This window comes from Anguilla rostrata, chromosome 14 (assembly GCF_018555375.3).
Source record: "Anguilla rostrata isolate EN2019 chromosome 14, ASM1855537v3, whole genome shotgun sequence".
Taxonomy (NCBI): domain Eukaryota; kingdom Metazoa; phylum Chordata; class Actinopteri; order Anguilliformes; family Anguillidae; genus Anguilla; species Anguilla rostrata.
The window spans coordinates 12,832,922-12,860,568 of NC_057946.1; the positions used below are offsets into that span (position 1 = coordinate 12,832,922).

At 44.3% G+C, this 27,647-nt stretch overlaps 1 protein-coding gene across 4 annotated transcripts in view; it reads right to left on the reverse strand.

Moving 5' to 3' along the window:
• Positions 1-1,317: 1,317 nt before the first annotated feature.
• Positions 1,318-27,647, reverse strand: part of vcanb (versican b) — a 46,887-nt gene continuing 20,557 nt past the window's right edge. For all 4 annotated transcript variants that reach the window (XM_064306851.1, XM_064306849.1, XM_064306848.1 and 1 more), the window contains 8 exons: positions 22,512-24,524; positions 22,150-22,263; positions 21,736-21,849; positions 11,905-12,063; positions 11,054-11,136; positions 6,385-6,529; positions 5,379-5,561; positions 1,318-4,157 (listed from right to left, as the gene is read on the reverse strand). In XM_064306851.1, the coding sequence (XP_064162921.1) occupies positions 4,027-4,157; positions 5,379-5,561; positions 6,385-6,529; positions 11,054-11,136; positions 11,905-12,063; positions 21,736-21,849; positions 22,150-22,263; positions 22,512-24,524 (2,942 nt within the window). In that variant the 3' untranslated portion in view covers positions 1,318-4,026. The remainder of the gene's footprint in view (positions 4,158-5,378; positions 5,562-6,384; positions 6,530-11,053; positions 11,137-11,904; positions 12,064-21,735; positions 21,850-22,149; positions 22,264-22,511; positions 24,525-27,647) is intronic.

Sequence of the window (27,647 nt, forward strand, 5' to 3'; positions counted from 1 at the left end):
TTCAACACAAGAGGGACCAAATTCTTCCTCCAGTACACTGAATGGCCAATACAATCATTTTTTCCCCCAAGGGGCACTCACAAGGAGTAACTTGGGACAGAAAGATTTTTTCCTAACCTAACCCTAAATCCAAACCCTAATCCTAATTGTAATCCTAATCCTGACAATAACCCTAGCCTAACCTTCATTAGAAACCAAAAATATAATTCTAGTCCAAGGAGTTCTTTGAAATATCAGATTCTTGCATCAAGATTGATGAAAAACAACTGAAATATAATCAATTCAATGAAACCAATACAAAGTAATGTGTTTGAAGTCTTTTTTTTTTTTGTTGTTGTAAAAAAGTACTTAATTGGAAAAAAAATCCAATTAAGTATGGTTATACTTGTGAAAAAAATTTGGATAATCCAAAATGAAGGACTCTCTCATGTCTTAACCTTTTCCAAAGCTTCTGAACACAACCGAAATCTTGCTTCAACCATATTACTTTCCATTTTCCTAACCCTAAATCTAACACTAGCCAAACCCTAATGTGCAAGCATGGTTTACCTAACGGACCTGTTGAGTCCAGGCCCAGTGGCCAAAAGTTCATTGGGGCCGGGTAGCAGAAAATCAGGCCCAACAAATCCGGTTGTATTATGGGTGCTGTTCTTCTTGGTTGAATTCTTCAGCTGATAATGCACATTTCAGGCAAACTGTTTCCTTAGCATTTTAGCTTCACAACAAAAATTTAGGCATCCATGTACCAATACACCAAGCTGGTTCTGAGGTTTCTGTTAATAATGTATCCGATATTGTGTCTTAGTGTCATGCTATATCGAGACGGACACGTTTCCATTGGAATGTTGCAGTGAATTTATCTTTTTTTTTAAAATCTGCAATCTCTCCGTTTTCAGAGTTTACAAATTGCTTTATGTTGGGAAAATTGGTATTGATTTAATGTTCTTCACTTACATGTGATAATAGTTGATTTTATTAGTGCATCTGAGGGCTGGGTAAACCTGTTTTTTTTTTTTACTTTCTACATTTTTTTTCTTTATTTATTTATTTTTGCCTGTTTCAATGTGAAACAATCAAAATAACTGAGCAGTGCTCAGCTGGTTGCTAGTCCAATTGTATATAAAAGATCAACTGTATTATCATATGTTACATAATGAGTATTATACCTTATCGGACCTGTGTTTTGTAGTTGTTCTAATTACCTTCAGTATGCACTTACTGTACATTGCCTTGGATAAAAGTGTCTGCCAAATACATGTAATGTAATGTAATGTTGGCATGTGTGTTGATATTCCTACCATGAGTGTAAACAGAAAATAGACACAAAATAATGTATTAAAATGGGTGGCCTTCTTTGGTGACATAGAGCATGTACAAAAAGGTAAAAGTCTTTACAAAGCATAATTCACAAACATCCCAGACATTCACATTATACAATAAAGTTATGATATAAATACAAATACATGTGCATTTTAATGATAAAACACAAGACAAAAAAGAAGAAAATAAAAGAAACAAACAAACAGGTTTAATTAAGGACATTGCTGGTGGGGACGAGACAAATGAATCGGCTTGAATCCCTTGAGCAACACAAGTTTATAAAAAGGTTTCAGTGTTGAGCCACAGATGGTTTACTGATGGACACAGTGAGTTTGGGGCTTTGGTTTCCAAACTAAGCCCAGACTACATCATCTACATCTTTATGAATGAATGTGACAGCACCATCTTTATTACAATGGCATTTTGGCCTCAGTTCAAGTCTATCCTCAACATGCTTTTCTACTGTAAAAATAGTACCATTATTCAGCACTTCCATAGCATCAAGCCTGGCACAACTGATGAAAGGCATCACTTTAGAATAAAAAGTGCAGGGCATATTTTGATTCATCATTCTAATTAAAAAACAATCACATTTAGGATAAACTGTAATGAGGCCTTGTGTTTTCACCAATCACCTGTACTGCATAAATATATTTCTGCATCTCTATCAAAAATGTGCCATGTATATATATGATTGCTTCTCCAAGATACCTAGACATGTGAAAAAGTGTTAAAATAAATTATTTGCAGCTCTCATCAAAAGCAATTGTTCAAGTCTCTCTGAGTTTTTTTTCCACATAGTACATTCTATTAATCATGGTTTTAATACATTGTCATAAAATAAAAAGTGTAAATACAGCCTGAGCAGCTTTCACACATTAAGACCCTTGGTTATTGGCAAAGCAAAGTCACTTTTAAATATGAAGGCGAAATAGCAGTTTTCTATTAACATAGCAAGGAATTCACCAGCAGCCATACCACCACGCAATCTGCTCCTGCCGACTGGCTGAAGCTAAGCAAGTGTAGGCTTGGTTAGTACTTGGATAGGAGACCACCAGGGAATACTAAGTTGGTGGGCCAGCAGGGGGCAATCTTCCCTCTGGTCAAATAAACCCCAATGCCCCAGTGCAGTGACGGGGACACTGTGCTGTAGGAGATGCCATCTTTCGGATGAGATGATAAACCGAGGTCCTGACTCACTGTGGTCATTAAAGATCCCATGACACTTATCGCAATGTGTTGGGGGTTCCCCGGTGTCCTGGCTAAAATCCCAGATCTGGCTCTCACAAAAACTTGCCACCTAATCATCCCCTAATTCAATTGGCTAAAAAAATGTCCTCTCCCTCCAGTGGAGCTGCTCAGTGGCCAACAATAGAGGATTGTGGGTTGTACTGGGCAGCTCGCAGGTCTGAATGTGTATGAGTGTGAAGCAGGGCGTTCCCGCAAAAGAGCATCCGTGCTCAGCGAACCTACCCCGGGTAAATAAAGGTTAAATAAAAAATAAAATTCAGAAGCAAATAGTGGATGTTAATAAAAATTTATATTATCTTTATAAAAAATTCCCCTTACCCTTGTGTAGAATATCCAATAAGCTGAATCTCTATGGTTTCACTTTAATTGCTAACGTCATAGTAGGAAGTTCCCTGGAAGCAACAGTCAGGCACTAACATTCAAACAAAGTTTTCTGGCAGCTTTTTTTTTATCATACCACACATGAAACAAACATATTAAAATGGTTATATACACAAACATGAACCCAATTATTAACTTATTATAAATTCTATAAGAAAACAATTTAAAATGTAGATTCATATATTTACTTATATTTTGTATGTGTGGTTCATAATGCAGTTCAAAAAAGCCCCTCCCATATCTTGTGCGCCAGAAATTTGAAATCTGATTGGGGCAGATATGCAGTCCTCTTGGCTTGCTCTTTTGCATAGTCAGTACAGATCACAGTTTTCCCTACACAGTATATAATCTGCGGATTTCTGCAGGAAGCGTGACCCTTGTTTGAAAACTTAAAATGTCACATCACAGAAGCTTGTGCACGATCTGTGATTTATTTGTACATCTAACACTGACATTTGATATTTTAGATAAAACCTTGCTTTGCGGCTGTCACATTATTTGTTTTTGTTGTAAATTCTATGCTTGTCTAGCTCTGGACGTTTGAGCCCCTTATGGAGCTGTAATCAGACTCTCTGAAGGAGAAAGTCTTAACAGTTTTAAATTGTTTTAATGCGATGTACTGATTATTTAAATTATTTGAGCCTTGCACTGTTGCCTATTTACATACAGTATGTTGCTATTGCCTTGACTCTTTTCCCCTTCAATAACTGTCCGGGCATTTTGTTTCACAATGTAGGTTTGAAATGATCAGCTCCAACATGAATAGGAGTCATAGATAGGAGACATGAGATCATAAGTAATTCCTGTTAAAAACAAAGAGGAGGAAAATAAAAGTACATAAAAATTATCCAGCAAAGGGACTTCGCGAGTCAACCAATGGCAGACAGACACAGATTTTTCAGGGCCAGCTGACCGAGTCCCTTTGGTTGTCCTTAGATAAGTCTCTTTAAGAAAAACAAAATGGCGGAAATTGTTGTGAAACATTCGAAAGGCACCTGATATTGCTTGTTATTTTTCAGCTGTCTGTCACAAAAAAGCATATTCCACGCTTGTGCCATGGGATACTCGAAGGGATCAGTGGTCATGTTTTTCTTGTCTAAGGGCCCAGCGGTGGACATGTCGGGCTGACTCGTCAAATCTCCTCTTGGTGTTGTTGTAGTTGTTGTTTTGAGATTTCTGTGCATATGTCCTTTGGTAGGTGGAAGCTAAAACAAAATACACAGAAATGTCATACGATGGAATCCCATTATTTCACTCACTGAAAATACTTTAATTTGAATGAGCACATTTACAGGGTCTATCTACATCTACATTGTGAATCCACCTGTGAAAGGGTTGGGGGACGGAGACCAAGCGCAACCGAACAGGGATCTTAATAAAGCGTCTCTCTAAAAGCTGAGCACGCCACAAAATCTCTTCCGAGATCGAGGAAGGGCAAAGAAACGAACAGAAACGACTACTACTCCACGGGAATATCCCAACTAAATAAGGGAACCTCAAAAGGAGGACTCCGAACCAAGGGGGAGGAGTAGATAGGTTCTCCAAAACTCAGAACGAAAATAAAATAAATAGCCCAACGGAGCGAGCTGATGCAGACCCAACTTCTGGACACTGCACTCAAAAACCTCCATAGCTCAGAGAGAGAGAGGACTAACTGCACACTTGCAGAACTGATCTCCTCCTAACTCTCTACCCCGTGACAATCCTGACTAAGGAAGTCACGGGTGAGTTAAACCAGATACCTCCCTTATACAATTATCACGCAAGAGATTATTAATGCCTATGGGCATAATTCTTTGACGTGAATTTTATATATAGGTACAAAGCGCTGAAAAGCACTGTTTGGTTACCAGTACCGGCTCTTGTGTGTAGATGACACTAAAGCACCGTCTTTCTGTGAATCCACACCTTAAGTAACGTTAGACAGGTGCCGCAGCTAACGCAATCAACACGCCTGCCAAGCTCTGAACCAATCAGCGTGGAAGGGGTCTGTAGGCAGAGTGAATTCTGCATGCGCATGGACTATTAATCCAAACGATGTGACAAACTCTAATTAGAGAAACAGGGGTGGAAAGGAATAGGGCAGAATGCTCAAGCCCCCCAAAACCATAACAACCTGTTGTGAAGGACAGTTATGTGACTCATGGTAACATTTCTGGTGTTAATTTAAGTCTAACAGTGTTTATATGAGTCTAAGGGGGATCAATTGTACTCTATTAGAGTAAAATGTTGATTAACCACTGAATAGCTTACTGTGTAGATGAACTAAGTATGCCATTCTCTAATACACTCACCCAAAGCAGGTACCTAGACTTGTGCCTTGTTCAATAGTTGTTCAAGTGCTTATTTGTCATTATTTGTCTGGATTAATGACACAGTAAAAATGGCTGACATTACATTAACAGAATGAAGGTCTGGACACTCACGGCTAATGCAGGTGATTTTGGGCTGGTCCCATTGGCCGTCACCACGGCAGCGGATGGTGGGCACGTGTCTCTGGATGAAGCCGTCCTTGCAGTGGTAACGCACCAGAGAGTTGATCTCATAACGAGGCCTCATGTTTCCGAAGATACGGGCATTCTGCACGACCGGAGGCTGACCGCAAGCAACTGAAGGGAGAGGGAGAATGCAAAAGGATAAGGGAATGACGCCATGCTATGACTCAGTGTAGAGGAATACAGGGGAGAACTCTTTCAGAGTGTTCATAAAATCAGTCATCATCTAACATCCCCCTTTTTATGATAAGAAAAAAGTAACAAACCAAACTGAACTAAAATATCTATGTTTTCACACTAGGGTTGCATGATATATAAAATGCCAGGTTTTTTAAGGGCAATAAGAATAACTGCCTCCATGGGGCATAACTGCCGCCAGGCTCATCGATCAGTGATTTATTATAATTTGTGCCTGGAAGCATTTTACATGGCCAGTGATTTTGGGTTATTTACTACCGTATCAGGTATGATAAAAGAGAAAAAATGCTTGTACATCGCATGATCGCGGTTAATCTTATTATGCTTTAAAAAAACGTGATTCAATATAGTGTGCAGCCCTAATGCACACACATTTATTTTACTGAATATTCATTCGGGTGAACCAGCTGGAAATCTTCAGACATTCAGTTCAGTCCAAAGGAAATCCATGCCCCTATCAGCTGGCATACTCCTTTTGAGGTACATGACCGAGCTGAGGCACTGAGTAATCCATTTGGTCCAGAGGGAAGAGCACCCCCTACTGGGCCACCAACATCTCTTCCAGCAGCAACTTAACTTTCCCAGGAGATCTCCTATTGAAGTACTAACCAAGTCCACAGACGCTAAGCTTCCGCTGTTCTTCATTAAAACTTTAATAATAACAGCCACTAACAGAGCACATTCCAGCTGTGGCTGTCAACACGCTCAGTTTGAGAGGCTGCAGAGTGACCCCCCTCACCTGTGCCCTTCTTGCAGGTGAAGGTCAGGTGGTAGTTACAGGGCACATCATTCCATTGCCCGCCCTCATGCCAGATCATCACCACACAGTCCTCGCCTGTGGAGAAGAAGCTGTCCGGCTGGCTGGGTCTCCAGTTCTCATATTGCTGCAAAAAAAAAAAACATACAAATGCTATCAACATTTTTTTTTAATGCCAACATAACTCGACTCCTTCAATCAAGGTAAAAAAACAACAATATTTATTAAATTGCAAGGAAAATGGTTTTGGTTATTAAAAATAATTACACAATAATCTGCTTTCGCCTCCTATCAGATGCTTACTGATCCATCAAACACTGTTACGGGGGAAATGATTTGCCACTAGTCTATAACCATCAGACATAAATGCGCTACAGACAGCCCTATCTGACCCATCTGTTGTAATAAGATGTTAAACTAATGCAGTCGTTCCAGGATGCTGATTCACAGCCAGTCGTGGGAACGACAAAGTATCTACAGCCACCTCGGGGGGAGCATGGAGCCCTGGCAGGGTTCGGCAGCTGATTCGTGAGGCATGACTGAGTCCATTACTGCACATCACGATCTGATAAGGCCTTCTGCGCAGCGTCATTTCCCTCACTGAGGGGAAGTGCTCGACCCCCGCACTTTATTACAGGCCTATGCGTCACTCTGGTATAAACTTCTAATCTTTTATTTACACGCTGCAGACTTCCATTAGTCCAAGCTTAGCCATGAAATGTAAACTTCAGAGAACACAAGTAAACCTCCCAGCTGACCGCTTTCTTAATCACTGGCTACATTTGGGCGTTTTCTGTCACGCTTATCCAGAGAGACCGAATTGTGCTGGTTTTCAGTCAGTTATAGGGCAGGAATGTGAACTTTGCACATCATCTTGAAACTTGTACGTCAAGCACACAAATTTGATGTGGATATAAAAATACTACATTTATGTAATTTACTTGCTTGCTGATTTATTTACAGCATAGCATACCAGTTAATAAAACAAGTTGGCTGGTGAAGTGGACTCTAGCTCATATGATTTGATTAACTGGGCGCTACATAAAGTTTGGTGATCACTTGAATAAAGAGGTGAGTGGTCTATCCGTGTTCATTTTCTACTGCAGTCGCTTAAGGTGAGTGTTAGACCAGGAGGCAAAGCATAGTGTGGAAAGACTGACAAGTCAATACACCAGAACAAGGTGCCTCATGCCAGCCACTCCACTATCCACAGGTCACCACTTTCTTATCTGTCCCCAGCCAGAAGCACCCTGACTTCCGCACAGCCTGGGTGTCCCCAGTCTTCGGTACATTTAGACCTGAATACCACCCGACACAGTCCTGCTTTATCGCAATTTATACACTTAAGTCTTCTACTTGCTCTACCTCCAGTGCTATGATAAATCACAGATAAATGTCTGTTCTAAGAGAGTACAGGATGCTCTAACCATCCAACAGCAGGTATGAATACAAGCGCACCATTCTGTGATTTATATTCCCTGGATGAAATACAGGTACAACTACAGGGAACTACAGTCACATTGGTAGATGTGTCTTTATCATGCATTCCATCTATGTTTTAACAAATGTGTACAGAATGCATGAGAAAAGTACACTAAAACAGTAAAAATGTTTTTGAAGCTTTCCTTCGCACCACCCATCTGCCCACATCTCAGCAAATGATTTGTTGTGTCAGCAGTATTTTTTCTCATGGATCCAGGAGGTCGTAAGTTCTATCATCCGTTGAATCATACCACTTTCAGCTCACATTACAGCGATCAGTAATGTTCATGTGGTGAAATGGACCCTAGGGGGCATACTTGCCCTTTCTCTTGCTTCATTCGCAAAAACCTGGATGAGCAGTTAAGAAACTCAGTTAAGAGACACAGCTCATGTTTTCTCAGAACTAAACTGAAAATGTCTTGTACTCCATACTGATAGCCGAAGTATTACTGAGGAACAGGTCCCTCAGGTGGATGTCTGTGGTACTGCGTCTTTACAAAAAGCAGGATAAAACCAAAGCCTACCAGCAACTAAAGAAACAACAGGCTCCCCATTAAAATACTTTATATTAATCTCAGGGAGATCACGCTGACTGCTTTGACATACTTTCTCTATGGTCTCTGCAGGACACACACACACACACACACACACACACGCACACACACAAATAAATTAAAAACTTGACAGGGCTTGGGTAAAAATAACTTTAAAAAAATGTTAATTGGCCAGTAATTCAGTTGCAGAACAAACCCCAAACACAAACAGCCCTGTTCCCCTAGACAATTAAACCGCACTGCATTACCTTCCTGGCTGTCGCCATGGTTCATTTTTATAGAACTGCAGAGCCAAGCAGATTTTGATCCACTGGAGACGAATGCTCTGAGGATTTGCAAGAGTTTCTGCTAAAACAATAAGCTAAGCGAGCAGGGTATTTTCAGGACCCACACCAAGGCTATTATCCCACATTTCTGACTCAAGTCTTCTTTCAAGGCCGGCTATTTACTTCCTCATCTTTGCATCTTATAAGGCATAAATTATTAGCCTATGTATATGACCTCATATAGCCCAGTATGACATTGTGGTGAAATGGATCACAAAGTAAAAATCAAGAAGACTATCTAAAAGGCAAGAAAATGTTTTGCCAAGGCCCTGAATGTGTGTGTGCAGGTGTGTGTGTGTGTGTGTGTGTATGTGTGCGTGTGTGTGTCAGATATGAGAGATACAAAAGAGAGCGATAGCTTGGATTCTGTTGGATAAGCAGAAGAAGACACATGAAATAATAGAGGCATTCTGCATGTCACTGTGAATAATCAGTGCTAGAGCAATGCCACCCTCTCCTGTCTCAGCCCTTGATAACCCTTCTGTCAGCTCTGGCATCGTGTTTGATGCCTGATTCTAGCTGCAGGCCACATCTGCCTAAGAGCAGCCAGAAGACACCGAGTGAAAACCCAGAACTCAGGAACAGCATCTGGGGGGCTTTTCATCACTTCCTGTCATCACATCACAAGTTGTGCCTCTCTGCCCCACAGCATCGGATCCATCATCTGGTCCTTACGGTGCCAAACACTACTGCTCATGCACCCTTATGACTAGAATAGGTCTACCCCAGACTCAAGAATTCAATGTACAGAACTTCATAATCACAATACATTGGCCTACATTTATCAAAACTTCGACCCAATAGTGGCTCCAGTTCCAATCATGGGTGTACCGGAGAAATTTGCTGGTGGGCGATCGCGGTCTGGTGGAGTCAGATTGCATTAGTGAACCTGGGGACGAGACCTTTGATTTTCTGGTGAACCAATCGAAAAACGGGTACACCTAGGACGCCCAGTACACAGCGTACTGTGGATAAATGCAACCTTGGCCTTTTTCCTTCACAAACAAGGTTAGTTCATTTTGGCGATTGCTGAAAATGGCAAATTGTGTTTGCAAAGAAGGAATTTTTCTACTGTGGGTCAAAGTTACGGAAGACTGCGTACTGAACCCAGGACAGTGACTCATCTACAGCACCCTGTGAATGCTGCCAGCCGTCAAATGTCAGTTTTAAAAAGGCCAACATTCGCATGGAACCACACTGAGGAACAACTAATGCAAAACATATAAACTGCATGTTGGAGTACTCAGCATGGGCAGAAAGTAAAGGTCATCCAGCTTAGAAGACAAACATCCCTGATTAGTTTTGCAAATAAATTGTACAAAATTATGGCATTGCATGCTGTTTCACATCGTTAAGAAATATTTTTCATTTAGTGTTTTATATTTAAGTTTTATATCTCTTTCAACTGCTAACTAGAGGGAGTGAATAGCACTGTTGGGGCTTCCTGATCTCAGACTCTGTCTTTCGCCAAATCTGAGGGCTAAAACTCTTTGGCGTTCCTGCTCAGGTGACCACAGACACATTCTTGCAGGGGTTTTGGAAGGGTGCGCTGCAACCCGCTGCTTCTTCCTGCAAATGATTCCTTTGACAGGTGGGGCCCACTTGCTCCCTTTCCACAGAGACCTGCCTCCCCTAGATTCCTGCTAACTGTCCACACCTGTGTCATCGCTGTCTGGGCTCACCGGCTTCCATTTGGACCCGCGGGTGAGACCACCGGCAGTGTCTCTGCAGATGGTCAATGCTTCTCCCTACCCTCCGGTCTCCTCCTTTCATTCTATCCTTCTTTCCTCTGTCACTCTGGCTTTGAAGTGATGGACAACTGATTCAGCTACTCCACACAAACAGTAATTAAGTTCCTTTCCTACACGGCAGATGGAGACCTCTGACAGGCATCCTGCTGTGATACACTCCACTTCTCCACACAGGCATGTGCGTACAAATACACACAGGCAGGCTCATACATACAGACTCACACAGACACACCCCCCATCCCCCCCACACACACACACGTACATGTGAACTGAGAAAAAGCACTTGTATTTAACTGGACATTACTGTGTGTATCCATTCATACAGAAGATAAACAACGTGGGTTTGAAAGTGGCTTATAGAACACTCTATCTGACCATACTCACTAGCAAAAAATTATTTTTTATTGAGTTACATCCCCTGTTACAACCCTCACTGTGATACTCGAGTTCAGAAGGCTTGTGTTAAATCAGTGATGTAGGGAAAGACACACAGCTGTTATTTCATACAAGCTTCCTCAAAACAGTAACCATTTCTTACCATGGGACGACCATCTGTCCAGCGGAAATCATTCTCAAACATCTTGTCATTCAGACCAATCCACTGGTAGTCATGTCCCAAGCCTGCCAGGACAGAGTTAAAAGTCAGGAGCCAATTCCTCTGCCACATTAAGCTCACAGCGCAAATGTGAAAACAGGGACAATTTCATACTTGTGAATCATGCTTCCTGTTTAAAAAGCCCAAAAGTTCTATGTGTTCTAAAAAACTGCCAAAAGTTAGTTCAATAGCTATGACTACTGAACACTAGAATTACACCATTATTATAACAGAATATTCCAGTGATTGCAGTGGTAAGAATGGAACTGAAACAATGCTTGACAGAGTAGTCATAGTCTATGGAGGTGAATCTGTCGTTTAAACTAAATACTTTTTTTCTGATATCCTTACCAAAGGCATTCTGCTGTACACAGCTCAGATGTGCATACCATCCACTTACGTGCTATTTATACCATATGCTGGCCCAACTTAGGTTCAGTAACAATGTCAAGGGGATCTTAGATCAGTTCCATATGAAGTGCCAAGCCACACTACCACCTCCATTCATCACCATAGTTACTCTTTACAATAGAGATTAATAGGATATGGAACATGTCTTATTAACAGTACTTTTCAGATGCCCAGGAGGAGCATGTACACCCCCTTGTTGCTTTTATGGAAGCATAAAATAAATGTATTTGCATTTTATTTTATTACTATTTAGTATCATTCTAAAATGAAAATTTGTGACAAAGAATTCCAAGGTATCAATTACAAATGGCCAATAAATGAAGAGCTGGAACTTTTCAGTATCATGGAAAGTCACTCTGGAGCGAATGGTGACAAGCGCTTACGGTTGACAAAGAGCTGCTCCTCATGCGAAAGAACGCTGGCCAGGTGCGCCCCCTGCAGGCGACACTCCCTCTCTGCGGCGTCCCACGTCCGGCGGTGGGTGAGGTACTTGTAGCAGTGACCCTGGAACTTGTGCCACCCATAGTCACAGGTCTCTGTGTCTGTAGGCAAGAAAAGTAGAGGAGGTGGTCTCAGTGCATTCAATCAATCAATCAATCAATCTGTGGGCTGTTGAACTACTAACAAGTGTTGCAGTGGGAGGATGGGTCTTACTTCAACTATTTGTTGTGCTCATTTTACCTATTGACAAATTGTATAACTAAAAACTGCACTTCACAGTATGGACAAAAATGCATTAATGTAAATTATGCAATAACAACAATAAAATAGACAATGGCACTTGTTTTCCTATAATAAAACTTAACTTAAGAAAATTTAACACAAAAAAAGTTTTTAAAAAAAGAGGAAAAAGAGACCAATGAGCAAGCAGTATCTAAATGGGTTGAAATGTGCAGTGGACCTTACTGACTGTGCCTCATGTCGCATGAGTTTGTCTTTCATCCCCATCAGAGGGATTACAGCGGCACTGTTTGCTGAACAGTGCCGCGTGCTGTATCTGCCAGGCAGCCTGACACACTGGCTCACAGAAAGAGCACATTCAGAGGCACACAACTGCTACTATGCTAATCACCGCTATGCAAATCCAGCCAACGCAATTTAGCACAATTATAATCATGATCTGGCTTATCAACCAACCCCTAATTGTCATGGTCCTGTGTTCCTGTCTGTGTTTCCCTTGTTGGGCCGCCAGATGGCGGCACTTCCGTTTTGTGTCCTGCTCCCCTCCTGTTAATTGTATGATTGTTTCAATTGTCTCGTTATCCCATCATGGTTCCCACCTGTGTCTTGTTATCCCCTCCTTCTGGTTTGATTGTTTTTTGAGTTCACCTGTGTCTTGTTACCCCTTGTCTATTTAAGTTCTCTGTTCCCTTGACTCGGGTGCTGGTTCCTTGCGTTTGTTCTTCCTTGTGTTTGTTGCCTATGAATTTTCAGACCCATTGTACCTGCCTGCGTTTTTTACCCGTTTGTGTTTTGTTCCTGACTTGTTTGTTTCCTACCTGTGTTTGCTTCTGACTTGTGTTTGTTCCTGACCCGTATGTATTTTCTGGTGTTTCTTTTGTGTTTGCCTGTGTGTTCCACCTGCCTGTACCCTGCCTGCCTGCCTGTGTTCTGTTCTGTGTTTTGTTCTTAATGTTTTGAGTTTGTTGTTTTGCCCTTTGTGGCCTTGCCTGTTCCCTGGTTGTGTTTGCCTTTTTTTGTGTGAGTAAAATCTTTGTTAAGTTTCCCTTTTTGAGTTTCGTGTTTTTTTTCCCCCACTCTGCGCCTGGGTCCCAGCACCCGTACCGTCACAGAAGGAACCAGCCAGTTTGGGACCCAGCAGAGTTTTTTTTTATTTTTATTTTTTTATAAATTTTTTATTTTTTATTTTTTTTTTTTTTTGTTTATCATGCCACCGGGGTGGTGGAGTGACCCGGAGGACTCGCCACCCAGCGACTGGGAGTCCCTCGCCCTTGAGCTTCCCAGCGCCCGGGGCGGACGGTCACGGAGGCGCCGTGGTCGGGCTGCCTCCCGGTTGGCCAGACCTCCAGCTGCCCAGCCAGCGGTTCCCGGCCCTGCATCATTTGAAGGGTCTCGACTGGCGATCTTCCCAGGGTCCGGCCCGCGGGGGTCCCGCCGGTCCCGTCCGGCTGCCCAGCCGGGTTCCCTACGGCTGTGGTCTGTGCTCCTGTCCCCTGCCCAGCCCAGTCGGCAGGGCCCTCGGCCTGCTCCACCCCAAGTCCAGGAAGGGCCTTCACGGCCTGCTCTGCTCCAAGTCCCGGAGGGGCCTTCACGGCCTGCTCTGCCTCAAGTCCCGGAGCGGCCCTCACGGCCTGCTCTGCCTCAAGTCCCGGAGCGGCCCTCACGGCCTGCTCTGCCTCAAGTCCCGGAGCGGCCCTCACGGCCTGCTCTGCCTCAAGTCCCGGAGCGGCCCTCACGGCCTGCTCTGCCTCAAGTCCCGGAGCGGCCTTCACGGCCTGCTCTGCCTCAAGCCCCGGAGCGGCCTTCACGGCCTGCTCTGCCTCAAGCCCCGGAGCGGCCTTCACGGCCTGCTCTGCCTCAAGTCCCGGAGCGGCCTTCACGGCCTGCTCTGCCTCAAGTCCCGGAGCGGCCTTCACGGCCTGCTCTGCCTCAAGTCCCGGAGCGGCCCCCAGAGCCACCTGGAGCCCCGGAGAGGCTCCCAGATCCGCCTCGAGCCCCGGAGAGGCTCCCAGATCCGCCTCGAGCCCCGGAGAGGCTCCCAGATCCGCCTCGAGCCCCGGAGAGGCTCCCAGATCCGCCTCGAGCCCCGGAGAGGCTCCCAGATCCGCCTCGAGCCCCGGAGAGGCTCCCAGATCCGCCTCGAGCCCCGGAGAGGCTCCCAGATCCGCCTCGAGCCCCGGAGAGGCACCCAGAGCCGCCTCGAGCTCCGGAGAGGCCCCCAGAGCCGCCTCGAGCCCCGGAGAGGCCCCCAGAGCCGCCTCCAGCCCCGGAGAGGCCCCCAGAGCCGCCTCCAGCCCCGGAGAGGCCCCCAGAGCCGCCTCCAGCCCCGGAGGTCCCGCCTGCTCTGACCCTTCCGCGGAGGCCGCCTGCTACACCCAAGTTTCGGGCTTTACTTGTGCCTCGAGCCCCGGGGGGGCCTCCGGAGCCGCCTCAAGCCCCAGGGGGGCCTCCGCAGCTGCCTCGAGTCCCGGGGGGGCCTCCGGAGCCGTCCAGAGCTCCGGAGAGGCTTCCGGAGCCGTCCAGAGCTCCGGAGAGGCTTCCAGAGCCGTCCAGAGCCCCGGAGAGGACAACGGTCCCTTCTGTTGTCCCGCAGGGGCCGCCGCAGACTGCTCTGGCCGCCCCGCAGGCTAAGCCACCTGCCTTGCCCCCTAGCGTTCGTGCTCCCCCTGGCGTTCATGCTCCCCCTGGCGTTCATGCTCCCCCTGGCGTTCGTGCTCCCCCTGGCGTTTGTGCTCCCCCTGGCGTTCGTGCTCCCCCTAGTGTTCTCGCGCCCCCCAGTGTCCGTTCTTCCCCTAGTGTTCTTGCTCTCCCTAGTGTCCACACCTTGCCCCCTGGCGTTCGTGCTCCCCCTGGCGTTCGTGCTCCCCCTAGTGTTCTCGCGCCCCCCAGTGTCCGTTCTTTCCCTAGTGTTCTCGCTCCCCCTAGTGCCCTCCCACCTTTGCCCCCTGGCGTTCATGCTCCCCCTGGCGTTCATGCTCCCCCTGGCGTTCATGCTCCCCCTGGCGTTCGTGCTCCCCCTGGCGTTCGTGCTTCCCCTAGTGTTCTCACGCCCCCCAGTGTCCGTTTTCCCTCTAGTGTTCCCCCGTCCTCCAGGGTTCGTCCTTCCCCTGGTGTCGTCGCTCCCCCGAGTGGTCGTCACTCCCCCGGTGTCCGTGCTCCCCCCAGTGGTCGTCCCTCCCCCGGTCTCGTCGCTCCCCCCAGTGGTCGTCCCTCCCCCGGTCTCGTCGCTCCCCCTGGTGTCCATTCTCCCTTTGGTGTCTGTCCTCCCAACCGTGTGTCCGTGTGTTCCCCGGCCCCCCTGTCTAATTGTCTGCCCGCCTGTTTGTCTGTTAGTCTACCCGTATGTGTGTCAGCCAGTTTGTTGGCCTGTTTGTCTGCCCCCCAGGCCGTCAGCCCATCGGCCAACGTGTTTGCCCGCCTGTCTGCCTGTCTGTCTGTGTGCCAGTCCGCGTGTGTTTTGTCTTGTTTGCCTGTGTGTCAGTCCCTATGTCAGTTGTTGGGTTCCCCCCTCGCCTTCCCTGTCTGCCTGTCCCTTTGTGTGTCCATCGGTGTCGCCGTGTGCCTCCCCGCCTGCTTGTCCCTGTGTCTGTCTTTTTAGGTCTCCCTATTGTGCCAGTATCTGGCAGTCTGTTTCCCCCTCAGTCTTGTCCAACCCAGTCCAGTGTTGTCGTGCCCCGTCTCGTTGCTGTCCTGTGTCCACCTCGCCCCAGTCCAGTCCTGTATGTCTGCCTTGCCCCTGTCCAAGTCCCCCCTGGTTTCCTGAGTTCCCCCTGGTTTCCTGAGTCCCCCTGTCGCCCGAGTACGGGCCCTGATTTCCCCCGAGTCGCCCGATGTGCGGGCCCTGAGTTTCCCCCGAGTCCCCGATGTGCGGCCCTGAGTTTCCCCCGAGTCCCCGATGTGCGGCCCTGAGTTTCCCGGTCCCCGATGTGCGGCCCTGAGTTCCCCCGAGTCGCCCGAGTGCGGGCCCTGAGTTTCCCCCGTGTCGCCCGAGTGCGGGCAGCCTGAATTTCCCCGTGTCGCCCGATGTGCGGGCCCTGAGTCTCCCCCGTGTCGCCCGATGTGCGGGCCCTGAGTCTCCCCCGTGTCGCCCGATGTGCGGGCCCTGAGTCTCCCCCGTGTCGCCCGATGTGCGGGCCCTGAGTCTCCCCCGTGTCGCCCGATGTGCGGGCCCTGAATTTCCCCGTGTCGCCCGATTGCCACCCTGAATTTCCCCGTGTTCGCCCGGGTCCTGCCCAGTCCCGAGTCCTGCTCCCCCGTCTGAGTCCAGTCCCGAGTCCTGCGTCCCGTTCTAGTCCTGAGTCCCGTCCTGTTCCTGTCCAGTCCTGCTTCTGCCCTGAGTCCTGTGTCCAGTCCTGTTCCTGTCCAGTCCTGTTCCTGTCGGTCCTGTTTCCAGCCCCGAGTCCCTCTCCAGCCCCGAGTCCCTCTCCAGCCCCGAGATCCCTTCCTGTCCCTCCAGCCCCGAGTCTGTCTTGTTCCGTTCCTGTCCAGTCCAGCCCGAGTCTTGTCTTGTTCCGTTCCTGTCCAGTCCAGCCCCGAGTCTTGTCTTGTTCCGTTCCTGTCCAGTCCAGCCCCGAGTCTTGTCTTGTTCCGTTCCTGTCCTGTTCCTGCCCCAGTTCTGTGTCCAGTCCCTGTTCCTGTCTGAGTCCTGTTCCCTCGTCAGAGTCCGGTCCAGAGTCTTGTTCCTGTGTTCTGTCCCTGTTCTTGTCTTGTCCAGTCCTGAATCCGGTCTCCAGCCCCACCCTCTGTTGACTCCCTCCCCGGGTCGGCCTCCTGGGACGTCAGGAGCCGTCCCTTGGGGGGGGGTACTGTCATGGTCCTGTGTTCCTGTCTGTGTTTCCCTTGTTGGGCCGCCAGATGGCGGCACTTCCGTTTTGTGTCCTGCTCCCCTCCTGTTAATTGTATGATTGTTTCAATTGTCTCGTTATCCCATCATGGTTCCCACCTGTGTCTTGTTATCCCCTCCTTCTGGTTTGATTGTTTTTTGAGTTCACCTGTGTCTTGTTACCCCTTGTCTATTTAAGTTCTCTGTTCCCTTGACTCGGGTGCTGGTTCCTTGCGTTTGTTCTTCCTTGTGTTTGTTGCCTATGAATTTTCAGACCCATTGTACCTGCCTGCGTTTTTACCCGTTTGTGTTTTGTTCCTGACTTGTTTGTTTCCTACCTGTGTTTGCTTCTGACTTGTGTTTGTTCCTGACCCGTATGTATTTTCTGGTGTTTCTTTTGTGTTTGCCTGTGTGTTCCACCTGCCTGTACCCTGCCTGCCTGCCTGTGTTCTGTTCTGTGTTTTGTTCTTAATGTTTTGAGTTTGTTGTTTTGCCCTTTGTGGCCTTGCCTGTTCCCTGGTTGTGTTTGCCTTTTTTTGTGTGAGTAAAATCTTTGTTAAGTTTCCCTTTTTGAGTTTCGTGTTTTTTTTCCCCCACTCTGCGCCTGGGTCCCAGCACCCGTACCGTCACACCTAATAACTTCAATATCCACAGGGGAAAGCCAGAGTGGTGAAACAATGGTAGCCACACAGCTCCTAAAGGAAGGACTGTTTAATGAATGAACCCATACAGACAGCTCTCGCTTGTGCTACACTGGACTCTTGGCCGTCTTTTTGGAAATTCCATTGTCCTTTCATTCTTGGGCTGATGTGCTGCTGTTGCAGAGAGTGAATTAGCTGCTGTTGCAAACATACAGTGTACAACAGAGTCATCAGTACAAATCACTGACTGTGGCTTGCAAACAAACTATCCTTTTAAACCCCTAGTTAAGTCAAGTTAAAGTTGGCTTTAAACCATAGCCGACTGACAGGGCATTCTTTTTTAAACGGACTCATTGAATGAGGTCTTAAAGATGTGCTTAAATAATTCCATAACCTTTGACATAACATGACAAATTCAATAAACATCTGAATTAAAATTGCTTAATATTTTTAAGTCTGAGTACAAACTGCACAAGCTCTTGAGTTCTACGCATGAGGTATGATTATTGTACAAATGAAACATTGTGTCTTATTACAGACCACAGAATTTATAAAGAATTCAGTAGAGCATTCTTTTCAATTTGTTTTATAATGAAAACAACTGAAGTAAATTAAACTTTGAGGAAAACATTGCAATTGGCATCAACAAATTGCTGCAAATCGCTGCGGCTAACCTGGAGGTATAGCTGGAAATTTAAATGCCAATCTCACACAGCAAAGCTTGGCATCATTTTTGGCAGACAGGAAAAAGAAAATACTGCCCTTTTCTAAGAGTAACAAAGTCTAACCAAGGCCCTTTGTTTGTCAAATAAACAAAGGCTTAAATCCAGGCCTGGAGATAAAACTGTCGAGACTTTCATCCCAATGTTCTCAATGGCCTTGATTACATTACAATCAAGCAAAGCGAATGAGTGATGAATCCCATATCACTTTGGAAAAAATAAATTACATAGCTAGCAGTTATGCTGTTATTTTTTGATAAATCTCATGACAGTACTTTTTTGTTTCCTAATTTCAGAAAGCATGTGGGTTTCTCTTTTCTGCTTTCATGAGAATGTGATACATTTTCAGTTGTACTGGAGTGATGGTACTCTCATATCTGGAGACATCCCCATATCATACATGGAATATCCAAGAATATATCGGTTTACTAAAGGAGCACTTAGTATTAATATTATGGCTGGATTGGGAGTGATGTATGGGAAAGCTGCCATTGCTGTGTCTGTATACCTGAGAGAGGCCAGGGGGCTGAGGGGAATGTGGAAGGTTGAGGGTCATGGGAGGACATGCTGAGAGACTGATTCCAGGCCTGGCGTTAGGCACGGGTGCCCTGCGTGCCAATTAGGCCCCATGCTCTCCAGCCTGCTCGTGCCTGTTTTACTGTCAGGAGACCCGATCTCTCAGGAAGTCTGGAGTTGATGAAGGGGAGCAAAATAAGGGTCCCCCAGGGTGAGCGGGGGAGGAGGGAATCAGGATTACCGGCATCATGTGACCCTAATGTTAGGACTCAGCCCTCTATAGGAGGTCGAGCCCATCAAAATCAAGAACAAGAACAGGCACTGTTCAGGGTCTACAGCTACTCTGGCCAGTCACCTGATTAGTGCATTTCCGCCATCTAGTTGTGAAATTGAGGTACTGCTGTTCCTTTTGGGGAGTTCCTTTTTCTTAGGGCCAAAGTAAATAAATGACCCACTTGTGCAAAATCTCAAGAAAATCATCACAACACTGTAACCTAATAAGGGCATGCATATTTGGATGGGGTCTGGTTAGATTCTCTGTCAGGATACTGCAAAACATTAAGTGCTAAAACAACTGTTTAAAATAGTAACATCATACCGTTTCAATTCTCACTTTTGAGTTTCAGTATGTGTGCGCCTCAATATCGTAAATTCTTGATATGATATATTCATGATGTATTAATGATGATTTTAGGTTTTTTCTTTGCACATGTTAAAGCAATTGAACTAACAAAACCACGGAAAGAAAAATTCTGTGGGAAGAAAAATTCACAAATGTGGTATTTAACTAATAACAGTGCTTAAAGAAATCTTAGAAAGAATGGCATCTAGAAGAGTCTTATTAGACTCAACAGTCTGGGAGAAGAAGACTTCTGTAGAGTCCTCTCATTCCAGTGCTAACCAACGTGGCTGTGTCCTTTTCTCCCACCACATGTGAAGAGGATAAATTATTTAATTAGTTTTTATCCTCAACGTCTGCACAGCTGTAAATCTCCTCTGTAACAATAATGGACTCCTTTTTCCTATTTTTTTATTTCTGCCTTTTTGCTGGCAGTGAAGCCTGAGAAAACAGCTGTGTGCGAACAAACAAACGATCAGGAGGATGGAGGGGTATGTGGTGTGTGTGTGTGTGTGGGGGGGGGGGGGTGGCCGTTGCTGCTCCATAATTACAGCTACACGCAAAGTGTGCCTGGAACCAATTCACAGAGGGGACAATGGCTCGCATCAGAACTTTCGGGGAGGGGGAACTGAATTCGGTGCAGCCTGCCAATCACCAGAACCTGAGACAAAATAAAAGCCAACCTCTCACACTTAAGTGAGAACAGCTGGACCATGTATGACTCTGAGCTACACAGGCACCAACAGTACACCCAGCACTGGATAAAAATCCATAGGGAACAAAACACCACTGAATAAGGTGACAGAACAAGGTGTGTGCAACTGATACTGCTAGGATTATTTGTTTATATGCAGGTGGAATTTGAGGTGTTTTTAAAAATATCAAATTGGAAACAGTTTTTGTATAACTATTTTGTTGGACATCTGTTCTCGTAGTGCCAGAGCAGTACGGCTTCATAATCCCCCAAAGTGGGTGCAGCTGTCATGTGTTATTAGCGACTAACTCATTTGATGCATCACTGCAGAAAAAAGTACGCAAACCCAAAAAAAGGTGTTCATTAACAGCCTATTAAATCAGATGAAAAAATTTAAACACTTCTCTCCATGCAAATAAAAAGTGACTTTCAAATAATTATTACAAATTATTCAAATTACTTAATTACATGAAAAGAAGTGTGTAATTTCCCTTTTTTCACCCAATCACCGTAGAAAGCAAACAATTTGATTTCTTCAAATAATTAAGTGATTGACAGTACATAGTGACTCCACCAGTCTTTTTGCCATCTAGTGGTTATAAGAGGTACTGTCTTTGACTTCATAGGTGATGCTCACTCAGACAGTCAGTCACAGAGTAAGGAACATTACTTTTTCTAAGGCTGCTAAGTGGCAATCAGAAAGGTACATCGAACACTGTTAAATTGACTCCAGCTGTTTTGTTCAGTTTTTTGTTTTTGGATGGGGGTTACCAGTACTGGCCCAACAGCGACATGTGGGCGGTCAGAACTGGTTACAGCCACACTCACACGTCACCCCCGCGAAAACAGCTCGACTTAATCAAGATCAGAATGTCCCCGTCTGTGAAATTCTCCATGTCACTGAATTTTGTTGGGTTTCATTTCTTTTGTACTGGTCATTGTGTCCTTCAAATTCTTCATGCAGTTTTTGTAGGACTATTGCCTGAAACTGTTATTGAGTCCTAGAACTGACTCAAAGAATGTGGTCAAACAACACTCTAACATAGAGTGCCAAAATATAGTGGGAAGAAGGTTTCATGCTATTTACAACTAAAGGGACACTCGAGCCATAACTAACCAGCCAGGGATTGCGCAATGTAAACCCATCTGGTAACAGCACTCAATCCCACAATATATTTTCTAATTATTTTAGTGTGGTTCATAAAAGCCAAAAGGTTGAAAAGCTGCTAAAGATATTACTTGCTTAGTAGGATTTTTGGATGTCAAGTTATATTCACAAGTGGGCATGTGCAGTATATGTATGTAGGGGAGGAGGGGGGGTTAATCTGTGTGTCTGGGCCAAATAAATAAATAAAAACAGATTCTCTATATCTGACCATCTAATAATTATAATCCTTTATATTATTCCCCTTTTATTATCAAAAGATAATTGATTTCAGTTGGAAAAACATTGTTAAACAAATGTTATATTAAAAAAATATATAAATAAATAAATAATTGTAACAAAAGGAGTCCTTACCATGTTCACAGAGTGCTCCTGCATAGCTTGGAAGGCAGACGCATGAGAAAGAGTTTATTCCATCTATGCAGGTGGCGCCATTTCGACAGGGGTTGGACTGGCACTCGTCAATATCTACACATGCCAAATGAGAGGATTGTGTTTCATCAGTGTAGTTTAAAAACACCAAAAGCTCCAATGGGATAAAACAATTATTATTTCACATAAACTAAATATGAAAGAATATTTCACATCCTCATCTCTCTTCAACACTTGGGAATACAGCTGAATAGATCAGCACTAAACAAGCAGCAAAAGACTGGGCAGCAGCATTCACAAAAGAGAATAGGAATAAGAAAGCACAAGGGCCAGTATGCTGTGCAGTGATTCTGTGACCATGGCATAGTCCATGGACATGTAAGGCTTGTTACCTACCTGTTTCACAGTGCACCCCGCTGTAGCCAGGGGCACATGCACAGATATAGGATTCTCCCCTCTTATAGCAAGAACCTCCATTCAGGCACACGTTCTCAGTGCAAGACTGAACACCTGCAATGACAAAAATTTCCTGTAACTTCTGTGAAAAAGAAAATAAGTTAAATAAAATTTACTTTTTTATATTTAAAACATATAATTACATTTAATTCCCTAACAGCAAAGAGGACCTCCTTTATTCAATGTATGAATTGAATAAAGACAGATATTTTGGTATAAATTGATATATTGATGGTATTTCATTATTTTGAAAAGCATATAGCTTTAAGAAAATATTAATTAGCATCAGATTGTAAGAGTACCTGGGATGTCAACAGTCTGACCCTCAATGGTGTATCCAAGGTCTGTTCCTGTCTCAGGTTCCACGGTGGTTTCCATTCCATTAGGAGGCCCAACCTCAAGCAATGGAGGGCCTGCAACGCTATCATAGTCTACTACTTCATATTCCTCCGAAGCTGTGGTAGATGCCACTGTGGTGCTGGAGGTAGTAGCCTCTAATAGGGATTTCTCTTTTCCCTCCTCCTCTTCCCCTGAGGAGCTTTCAGAGCTGGAAGACTGCAATTTGACTACTTCTGTGCCTGGAGATGGCTGAGGTCCCTGCTCCTGAGAACTGGAGTCTGATTTTGATTCAGGCTTTGTGGTTGTAGGCCCAGTTTCCTCAAGAACCTTATCAGCAAATGGAAGATGTGTTGAAGTGACCTCTGACATCACTTGCTGGAAAGACTCTTTAGGTGTTGTTGCAGGCTTTGGGATGATAGTGGTCCCTACATAAACTACCACTTCAGGCTGGGCAGCAGTCAAAGCCTTGACGCTGTCTCCAGAAAATTCCTCTGACGACACAGAGCTAGAAGTAGTTGTTGGTTGGGCTGTGGTAGATTTTGACACAACTTGCTTGGAGTCAGGAGTTAAGTCTTCACTGGATCCGTCTGTGTCCTGGGCCTTTTCAGACGGGGTTTTTGGGGTGATGGTCACAACAGCCATGCCCACTGCTTCCTCGGTTAGGATGGGAAAAGGCGACGGGGAAGACTCAACCACTGAAGAGGTATCAACGTCGATGACAGGCTTTTCCTCATCTTGCTTTTCCTCGTCTAACTTTTCTTCTAAACCAGATTTAACATAGCTGCTTGTTGGAGTTGGTATCACAACAGGAATTGATGGCTGGGACATTTTAGTATCAATTATGTCTCCTGAACTCTCCTCTGTGCCCAGTGTTTCTTGAGTGGTACCATCAATCTTCAACTGTACTGAAGGTGCAGTGGATTCCACCTTTGTGTCTAGCAAAACAGGTGATTTTGTCACTGAAGCCTCCTTGGGAAGCTTCTCAGCAGTTTGATCACCTGAAGTCTCCTCTCCTTCTGTAAAATCAATACCATTCTCAACAGTGCTTGGGACTTCCAGAGGTGACACAGCTTTCCGCACATCATCCTTAGAGGCTTTGTCAACAGAGGTTGGTGGAAACGGTTCTGATGTGGAGCCTTCCTCTTCGGCTGAAGTCGACCCTTCAAAGTCCTCTGAAGTTTCTGGTTGCGGACTGGTGTCTGCAGTAAGAACACTAGTACTAACGGAGACAAGTTTCAAAGGGGATTTTGTGGTAAAATCTATACTCACACCCTCTGAGTCTTTCCCTAGCTCTGCTATTTCCGCCTCATCTGTTGCCACCGACATTTGGCTGAAAGCTTCAGTTGTGGGCACAACTGAACCTTCAGGCCCTGAGCCTTCTGGACCAGTAGATCCTTCCATATCTTCATCCAAGGGGGTTCTGTGTGTTGGGCCATCTGGGGATAACTCTTTGGGACTATCCTTTTCTGCCAGAGAGGAATCTTTTCCCGGTGTCGCACCTATTGGTGTGCTCGGTCCAACTGTTGCGGGAGCATGGGTTGATGTAGTCGTCTTTATTTTAGGCTCCTCACCTGATGATTCTTCCTTCTCCAAGGGATGCTGGGGAGGAGTCGACTCAACAAACTTATCTGCTCCTATAGAGTCGCTGCCAGCTTCAACGACGGAGTAGTCAAATGAGGTTGTTGTTTCCTGTGAGAAGTCTCCAGGTCCTTCATACTGGGGTACCTCATTCTCAGAGGGAGACACACTCTCAAATTGATCTCCTCTGGCTTCTTGAACCCCTAGGTGATCTGGTTCCAGAGTCAACTCATGTTTCCCATTAATAAAGCTCAGGGTTGGGACAATGGTGGCCAAAGGAGAAGGAAAGAGATCATTGTCCCCACTACCCAACGGGAGTTCACCAACAACTGCTGGGTGTGGTTGGTCTGGAGAATCAATGCGGGCTCCCTCTCCTAAGAACCGCAAAATGGGATCGACTGCAAAACAAAGACGATAAATCACTCACTGGATTACATTTGTGAAGAATCAAACCAACAACAGTAAATACCTGACCATCACAGTTTTTTCTTTGTTTGTTTTGTTTTTTTACGAAGAATGTTTATGTCTGTGTCTGTCTCTTGGCATGTTCGAGACAAATTATATTTCTTCTAGAAACCTAGCTTGTTAGTAAAATTTTTGATAACGCATTTCTTATTATTTATTCTGATCCAAGAATAATTTTTCTATTACAATCACATGAAATGGTTGCATGGTGTGGTAAAGACATTTTGTAAGCAAAATAAAATACACTATTTTCCCACCTAGATTTTAAATGTATTTAGTAGAATTAATAATTGAAAAATAAAGAACCTAATGAGTTAAGAAAAGGAATACCATAACATTAAATGAACACACTGAAACACAGGGATAGACTTGATTAGAATGAACTGCCCCTTAGTATTCCCGACACATAATGATGTAAGGGGGACGTGATTCATAAACAGAATTTATAAACTGCTATGGGAATTGTGCAAAAAATATATTTGGAAAGTTTCAAGCGTCAAAAGGATAAATCAGTTGGATCAATTTTTAATTTATGTTTCAACACTTTAAAATAGGAATATGCTACAATTATTCTGATGACTACTTCAGCATCTACTAATACTGTTTTACCATGCTACTATTACTACTACTACTATAATTACTACTACTAGTATTACTACTAAATGTACTCGCAAAGGGACCCAAATGGATTAAAACTGCAAATACGATTACAAACTGTTGATCTGTCATCTCCCTTGGAAATACTTCCCAAATGATTCACTCCATAATTAGCTGGTGATACAGTATTGTAATGAAACACTTCATTTTTAATATTAAGGTTCAACATTACTCTATTTATGCCACAAGTCACACTTTTAATTATTCCAGACACATTATATTGATTTATTTTGTCAATGCTATATATGAACTAGAGTAACTTCTGACCACAGCACCAAGCCTCTGTAATTTAAATATGCATACCCCATCTGTTTTCCATTTTAACTGCTACAACTGTTCTACATTTTTACCTGTTCAATACTTTATGGGATTGTAGCCAAAGAGAATGAAGATGAAAATGAAAATAAAAGATGAAAATAATGTGAAAATGAAAATTCTAATTAAACGTCATTTGGACATGCTATCTCGAGTACTGAACAATATCCCTTCATCAGCATTCTTCCTCTGATCGAAGCACAGACAAGGAACCTGATCGGTGGAGAATCAAGGCTGGGTGAAAGTAATTTCTTTAGTAAACAAGACTGTTTCAACTAGATTTGAAGCCACAAGAAGCATCAAAAGCAACCAAGAACAATGTTTTCTAATTCAAAGAAATAGTGAAACAAACAATTGTATTCAGGAAAAAAAAACATACAGTATTCAATTATTTCACATTAGAGAACGCAGATCCTAAATCCAGGACAACAATTTTCCAGGACAACTGAAAATAGCATTAGTAGCCCTCTGCTTATACAATATTTTTTAAGAGAAATCATAGCTACTTCCACAAGTTGTCTCCAAACAATTCCTCATTTACTGGCCAAGGTGGGTGGCAAAAAAATTTCAACAGGCAGAAAGGACACTCTGGTCCATCTCGCCCCAAACACTGCTCCATTTGTTTCCAGTAAGTTTGGAAAAAATCTTGGAAACAATCTGGAAATGTTTTGGAAAAAGTCATTTTAGGAGACTTCAGCTGGGTGCCCTGGAGAAAATGCATGGCCAGGAGCCTGTATGCGTACGCAGTCATGTCCACAATCACGGGGACACCAGTTTCTAGATTGGGGAGAGCTGGAGCCCCAAAAACCGTAGGGGCCAATGGGAATGCCCTGTACCCAAGGCCTTGGTTCCACGTGAAGTATCTGTTAAAATAAGCCAGGTCAAATGAAAAAGCATATCAAGACCTGCTACGGAGGAGGACCAGAATGCTGTGCTGCATTGCATCAAATTGTTTTGCACATTGCCAAGGACAACCGTTGCCTCAGATAGGCTTTGCGTCACCACTGTTACAGCAGGACCTTAGCATTTTTTTTCCCAAAACAGCATTTGATAATCAGTACACAACTAGGATTTTCCATTACCAACTGATACCTTATCTCTACTACCAGTGGGGCCTTTAAGGTTATGTGGGCAGCCCTGAGTGTTCATCTTTCTGGTAATGGAAATATTTTGATGAGAGTCGTGCAATAATTGTTGGTTGGAAAAATAAAATAATAAAATTTTAAGCCTTTTACTGGGGTGGTACTTTATCAAGCTCCACTCCAGTTTGAAAATTGTTTAAAAGTATTTGAGCTTTTCATTTAAATTATGCCCACAATGATATAAATTATATAAATATAATTATATAAATCGTCATGGCTCAGGCTGACGCTTGCCTATAACTCCCGGTGGTTTCTTGTCATACATCATCATTTTACACAAAATCCATGAACCATAGCTGAGATTAAAAAAAAAAAAAAATTACATTCACCCATTATGGAACTGGAAGGACATTTAAGCAGCTGGCTAATATTATATGGTTGTAACGTGTGGTAGAGGGCAGTCACGAGCTGTGATTTCCTTTAGCTGTGCAAGCTACATCCATCAACAAATACGTCAAAACCATCATCACTTTGTATTAATCTATAAAATGGATATAATTAAATAAGGGAGAACTGTCTGGAAGCACATATTATGTCCAGTATAAAATAATCTAACCGATAGGTTGCAATGCAAAATTAAAAAAAAAAATATTTTTGAAATACAGGCAAAAATATCACATTATTTATAAATATCTGTACGTATGGCTTTCCGCCAGCCATAGAACAAGCTACAGGATGCTTTACATCATGATGACCACACTGTACTAATGTATGAAAATGCTAAGTTCAAAGAACTGACACAGTTTCGTTTTGTTTTGTTTTATGACTATGCTCATTAAAACAGTGTAAAACCCAGTTGGAATTCTCTCAAAGTGGAAAATAGCGCAACATTTCCCAAATCTGCTGCCAACAAGCAACAGATTTGCAGAGCTTTGGCTGTCAGGCCTCTCCTGTATTGAGCAATGCTGACGCAATACAATTCCCATAAGCGCTTACGTCCAC